The following is a 2,438-nucleotide window of genomic DNA, read 5'->3' as shown; positions in this document are numbered from 1 at the left end:
AGACGTAGCCCAATCCCATCATAAGTTGAGAACCATACTGAATGCTTACCCCTTCTGCATCATTATAAAGTTGAAAAATCATACACTGGGGACCACTGTATTTGATGAACTCTCTGAAGTTCTAATTAGACCCTCACTGAATAGCAGACAGAACTAAGGCACAGATGATGGAAGAACTTACAAGATTTGGATCCGGGGCTTCAAGGTGTAAGTCCAATGCTCTCTACACCATGTAACATGGAGATGGCTTAATAAACAAAGGGTTTAATACAAAAGCACTGCAAGCTTTGAGTAAATCTAACTACAGTGATTCACATTGTTTTTCATGCCTAAGTAGCATGATAAATTAATTATTAGCCAACACACCTTATATTTTTATAGTACTCATCACATCTTGACTGGACTTCATATGAATTAATTTTAAAAGAAAATTCTTTGAGAGCAGCATGATTTGGCAGCAGGATGTCTCATAGGAAGTTCTCAGCTCCCAGACACGGTTCCTTGGGCTTCTTGCCTCGGAAGCTCAGCAACAGGCATCGTGGGAAGGTGAAGATCTTCCCCTTAGATGATCCGTCCAAGCCTGTCCACCTCACAGCCTTCCTGGGATACAAGGCTGGCATGACCCACATCGTGTGGGAAGTTGATAGGCCAGGATCAAAGGTGAATAAGAAGGAAGTTGTGGAGGCTGTGACCATTGCGGAGACGCCGCCCATAGTGGTCATAGGCATCGTGGGCTATGTGGAAACTCCTCGAGGCCTCTGGACTTTCAAGACCATCTTTGCTGAGCATATCAGCAATAAGTGCAAAAGGCACTTCTACAAGAACTGGCATAAATCTAAGAAGAAGGCCTTCACCAAGTACTGTAAGAAATGGCAGGATGAGGATGGCAAGAAGCAGCTGGAGGACGACTTCGGCAGCATGAAGAAGTACTGCCAAGTCATTCACATCATTGCCCACACCCAGATGCGCCTGCTTCCTCTGCGCCAGAAGAAGGCCCACCTGATGGAGATCCAGGTGAATGGAGTCATCATGGCTGAGAAACTGGACTGGGCCCGGGAGAGGCTAGAGCAGCAGGTCCCCGTGAACCAAGTGTTTGGGCAGGACGAGATGATCAACGTCATTGGAGTGACCAAGGGCAAAGGCTACAAAGGGATTACCAGTCATTGGCATACCAAGAAACTGCCCCGCAAGACCCACCAAGGGCTGTGTAAGGTTTCCTGTATCAGGGCATGGCATCCTGCCCGTGTGGCTTTCTCTGTGGCATGGGCTGGGCAGAAAGGCTATCATCACTGCACAGAGATCAACAAGAAGATCTATAAGATCGGCCAAGGCTACCTTATCAAGGATGGCAAACTGATCAAGAACAATGCCTCTACTGATTATGACCTGTCTGACAAGAGCATCAACGTCCTGTGTGGTTTTGTCCACTACGGTGAAGTGACCAATGACTTTGTGATGCTGAAAGGTTGTGTGGTGGGAACCAAGAAGCGAATGCTCACCCTCCACAAGTCCCTGTTGGTGCAGACCAAACGGCAGGCTCTGGAGAAAATTGACCTTAAGTTCATCGACACCACCTCCAAGTTTGGCCATGGCCGCTTCCAGACCATGGAGGACAAGAAGGCGTTCAAGGGACCACTTAAGAAGGACCGAATTGCCAAGGAAGAAGGAGCTTAATGTCAGGAACAGATTATATAGCTGGTGGGATCTCAATAAAAATTGTTTTCCAGTGGAAAAAAAAAAAAGAAAATTCTTTGAGAAAGATGTCAAATGATTTATTCAAATTTTCTCTCCAGATATCCTATCTTTACTACCTTACATTTACAAAAGTTTCAAATGTAGGGAAAAGCGCATTTAAAATTTGACAAGGAAAACAACAAAATGACCATTGATATAAAATTTAATCATGACATTAATTCATGGATGATCTCTCGAATGTTGATAATGGATCACAGAGGTTTGGGAAGTGATGAATTTGGCCCTCAAGGAAGTCATGGTATAGCGGGTTCTAATAACAAGGTCTCGTTTATAGAGTACACAGTAAGCTCCAGGCAGGGGATGTGCTCTCAGCTATTATTACAGCCACTGTGAGTGAGCAGGCTGAGGCCAGAGAGGTTAAACAACTTACCAGTGTCACAAAAACATCACAGGACAGAGCCAGCATTTGACCACAGAGTCCAAGCTTTACATCATAATGCTATTCTGCCTTTGGATAAGGTATATAAACATATACCACAAAGCTGATGGGAACTCTACTACCAGAAAGCTGCAAAGAAAGTATGGAAAAATGGGAATTAAGTCATCCTCAGAAGATTAAGAAAAACCATCACAGTGGGCAACTTGTGACATGGCCCGGGGGTCCCCATCTAGTAGTCAGCCCTGTGGGGTTCCCTCTCCTCTCGTGTGAGCTGGATCTCTCGTGACTCACTTTTGATGAATAA

The 2,438-nt window shown here is 45.0% G+C and overlaps 1 protein-coding gene across 1 annotated transcript; it reads left to right on the top strand.

Moving 5' to 3' along the window:
• Positions 1 to 462: 462 nt before the first annotated feature.
• On the top strand, positions 463 to 1,742 carry LOC105811600 (60S ribosomal protein L3). Its single transcript, XM_012645851.1, has one exon. It carries the CDS (start codon positions 463 to 465, stop codon positions 1,672 to 1,674), a length of 1,212 nt encoding a protein of 403 aa, XP_012501305.1. The 3' UTR covers positions 1,675 to 1,742.
• The last annotated feature ends 696 nt before the right edge of the window (positions 1,743 to 2,438 follow it).

This window comes from Propithecus coquereli, unplaced genomic scaffold (genome assembly GCF_000956105.1).
Source record: "Propithecus coquereli isolate 6110/MARCELLA unplaced genomic scaffold, Pcoq_1.0 Scaffold237, whole genome shotgun sequence".
In the NCBI taxonomy this organism is placed as follows: Eukaryota; Metazoa; Chordata; class Mammalia; order Primates; family Indriidae; genus Propithecus; species Propithecus coquereli.
This window is presented reverse-complemented; position numbering and strand designations above follow the sequence as displayed.

Bases quoted from the DNA above. Each gene is read 5' to 3' on its own strand.
- LOC105811600 (XM_012645851.1), top strand. From the start codon at position 463: ATGTCTCATAGGAAGTTCTCAGCTCCCAGACACGGTTCCTTGGGCTTC.